Source organism: Tubulanus polymorphus, chromosome 2, assembly GCF_964204645.1.
Source record: "Tubulanus polymorphus chromosome 2, tnTubPoly1.2, whole genome shotgun sequence".
Taxonomy (NCBI): Eukaryota; Metazoa; Nemertea; class Palaeonemertea; order Tubulaniformes; family Tubulanidae; genus Tubulanus; species Tubulanus polymorphus.
The window spans coordinates 20,381,610-20,385,555 of NC_134026.1; the positions used below are offsets into that span (position 1 = coordinate 20,381,610).

At 39.9% G+C, this 3,946-nt stretch overlaps 1 protein-coding gene across 1 annotated transcript; it reads right to left on the minus strand.

Moving 5' to 3' along the window:
• Positions 1-1,461: 1,461 nt before the first annotated feature.
• On the minus strand, positions 1,462-2,455 carry LOC141899017 (uncharacterized). The gene is made up of 2 exons (XM_074785168.1): positions 2,412-2,455; positions 1,462-1,880 (listed from the first exon to the last, which is right to left on the minus strand). The coding sequence occupies exons 1-2, from the start codon at positions 2,425-2,427 to the stop codon at positions 1,462-1,464; spliced, it is 435 nt and encodes a 144-aa protein (XP_074641269.1). The 5' UTR covers positions 2,428-2,455.
• Between the last annotated feature and the right edge of the window lie 1,491 nt (positions 2,456-3,946).

Below are 3,946 nucleotides of genomic sequence, written 5' to 3' on the forward strand. Positions count from 1 at the left end.
TTTATGCAATTTTATGCAAATTACACACAAGATCAACGCGCCAATTTGAAAAATAATTTTACTGTGGTTGAATGCTTGTTTTGGCGGGGGCGCCAAAACGGAAATAACCGCGCCAAAACGAACTTTTCTTTGTTTTGGCGCGCCAAAACGAACTTTCAGAGAAATTTCGACGTTTTTCGTTGTTTTGGCGGGGGCGCCAAAACGAAAGTTCGTTTTGGCGGGGGCGCCAAAATGAAAGTTCGTTTTGGCGGGGGCACCAAAACGGAATATTCTCCGTTTTGGCGCGCCAAAACGAACTTTTAGAGAAATTTCGACGTTTTTCGTTGTTTTGGCGGGGGCGCCAAAACGAAAGTTCGTTTTGGCGGGGGCGCCAAAATGAAAGTTCGTTTTGGCGGGGGCGCCAAAACGGAATTTTCTTTGTTTTGGCGCGCCAAAACGAACTTTTAGAGAAAATTGGACGTTTTTTTTCGTTTTGGCGTTCTGGCGTTCTGGCGCCCTCATTTACATACCAGGAATTTTACGCTATGGCCCTTATCAGCCACCATAGTCTCTTGATCACGTCAACCAGTTAACGAATAAAAAACCCACAGTATCTATAGAAACAGTTTATTTCCTTAAAGTTTCGAGGTTAAAACTAAACCTCATCTTCAGAGGTGCAAAAATACAATAATCGTTTATTTATTCTATTCTTTTGTACCTCTGAAGATGAGGTTTAGTTTTAATCTAGAAACTGTAAGGAAATGAACTGTTTCTACAGATACTGTGGGTTTTTATTCGTTAACTCATCATTGAGATTCATATCAGTACGCAGTCACGTCAACCAGTGGTGTAAGATGATACCCTAGTGAACTTAACTTACCGCTGGGAAGGCGACGTTGTCTGAAATGCGTTTAACGAAAATTGGTTTCAATTCAAGATTGACGTCTTTCGATGTCGGGAATTGATCGGACGACAAGTGATCAGGTAATGACGATCCCACCTGTAAAATATGATAGATGATGGTGTATTGAAACCGTGTTTAACTAAAACTCCATTTGAATTTGACAGATTTCTGATATTCTCAATCTTCGGCCGATATGACATATTCTATTGGCGTTATAGATTGACGCGAAAATTATGCGAATTATAAATCAGAACATTGATCAAATAGATCAATATTCGTATCTCTGGATTTAGCACTTTTTTGCAGTCTAATCACTGCATTCCGCTAGATGGCACACTGGTACTACGACACTTGATTTTAAGAAACCGATTACGGATGCAATTTGCATACTGATATGCGTGACGTCACGGATGAATATGCCGAATTAACAACTGTGGCTGATTTAGGGCGAGAAACCCGCTGAAAAATACTTTTTAGACCGAGTATGCCATCCTTCGATTGATGCTTAGTCTGGTTTACCCATTTACTGTATTTCTTTTCTAGCACAAATACTTGTCTTGTGAATGAAGCCCTGGGACTTAATTCTGATTGACGTGAGGCTTACGTACTTTTCTCTTGTAATTCTGGTATTCTATATCAACTTTAAGTTTGAGTTGGTAGCCGCTGTTGATGAGGTGCTCCAGTGCAGCAGACCTACACACGGCTCTCGGTTTAGGTCTGTTTTTCTTGTTTTTTCCGAGGCGTCGTGGTTTGTTTTTGTTGGCGTTTTTCTTCTTGCCAGCATTTGTGACACGAGTGGAAACGCCCGCGCGCCTCATTCGAACGTTCATCGAGGATGATAGCCCGCCGTCGTTGATATTATTCATTGCCGCAGCGCTGGTCGTGCTCAAACCAGATGTCGCCGCGGCAGACGAAGTCACTGGTACGGCTAGGGCTGCTTGGTTGACGTAATAGATAGTCACCAGCAGCCAGATAATAGAATGTAGTATGGATGTGGCTGCAAAACAATTAATCAAAATACAGCAACGTAAAAACTACACGGTCATATCAATGCACACGATTGACTGGGCTCTTATCTCGAAAATTGACGTTTTTATCAGTAGATACGTATAAGCTGAGCAAATAGTACAAAACATTTTTAAACATTAGTGGAAACAACCAGAACTCCCAGTCAATAAGTATATATGAGCTGAGATGTTACTATGAAAGTCAAAATTATGATCGAAATGAAATCTAGAAATGACAAAATACAGATAAATAGTAGCGCCCAAAATCAGTCAACATTGCCTAAAGTGATACTTAAAAGACATTTAGATGCACGTTGCTAGCTATGTTAAGTCCGAAACAATTTAATGACATGCATGGCGCCGATTCGTGCAGCAAAATCGAGATATTCTTTCACGACCAGGAAACGCTTCTTGGTGCCTGGATCGGTCATCTGTTTCCTGGGATATTTTGTACGATCGATATGTGTATACCATGTTTATCGTGCGCTGATACGAAAATGTATATGTATTGTAGTGCTTACCTGGTTGTTGTAACATATTTGCAGCAGCGTGGAAGCTCGCGGTCCAGATTTGCGATCAAGTGTGCATACCGGACGATTTTTGCCATTTTATCCATCCTGACCAAATGACGACACGGAAAATTTCGACGTCAGATCTGGGATTTTCCGTCGATTTGTTTATTATTGACCATTCCCGTATCTGGGGTTTCTTGATCTTAGGCAATTAGCGCGCGTTTGGGGCACTATCGAATCTGAAATCGCGGACGAGGGGTTTTTAACAGGTAAAAGCTGTAAGAAAATGCATGCGGAAGTTACATGAATGGTGTTTTTGTGTATGAAATTATGACAATCATCTATGACAATGGCGATGCGGAAGTGATACGCGTCGTATAGTTAGTACTAATTAATCTAATTTCCACGAGCAAATCCAATTAAATGCGACGACCGGAAAATCAGTTCTGTTTAAGCTATAATAATCAGAATTTCCCATTCTAAAGTGAACTTTGTATGGCGCGATGAAAGGCCCAATTCGATATGACCGAGTCGTTTAGATGGTATATCCACAAAATCGATTATTTCCGTTAATCGAAAAAAAAGAAACATCATAACTAATCGATGACAGTAAAACGTGATTCATAAAACGGAGTTCGTTCGTTCTCCAGTTTTTCTCTTTTAACGTTAAGGAACTTTGGCAATGTAGAAATACAACGACGGATGAAATAGTGTTTCTCGTACGTAAGTAGGAGGAGTAAGTAAATATCGAATGTTATTTCAATTGATACATCGTGTCATCTCACTTGTCAGTAATTTACATTTTCGAAGTAAGTAACGTATATTTTTCACCATGAATGTGTACAAAATCAATAATAGTAAATTCAATCAGAAGCAATCGGGTACATATTCAGATGACAGCAGCCTGAGCAGAGCCACCACATGCTGTGTATCCAATAGGATATACAGACTCCCTGACAAAACACGACACGAAAAAAAAGACGAAAAGAATTGGAAAGGGATGCATTGATGAAAAATTTAGATAAAGTAGCGGAATGAGCTAACAGTTGCATCAGATGTCATTAGAGCCGATTAGCTCATATGGGCGCACACCTGGTGCCCACGACGTGTGGACGGTTTTGTTCACCATAGGTCTATTTCCTCGTTGTTCGTATCGGAAAAGATGAAAAAAAGAATATCTATCGAAGTGACTCGGTGATCAAAATTAAAAAAGAAAGAAAAACATCATCCGTGATCGCATTCAAATCCCAATCTTTACGCCAGTTTTTTAGGACCTTATTTGCGGCATATGAAGAAATCATTCGAATATTCAATGTTAATGAGTCGTAAACAAGTTTGCCCCGAGGTGAAATGTGCCATTAGTTTTTCTGTTTACGCCTGTGAAATTCAGTACGTCGTTCACCGACAGCGCGTAACTATAATGCAATACGAAGAGTTTGATATCTTAATAGTTTAAGACGTGATAATGGCTAATGGATTTATTGAATGGGTTAAGTGTTGTCTTTTGAATATGTATGTATTATTCGTCAAAACGAAATGCCAAT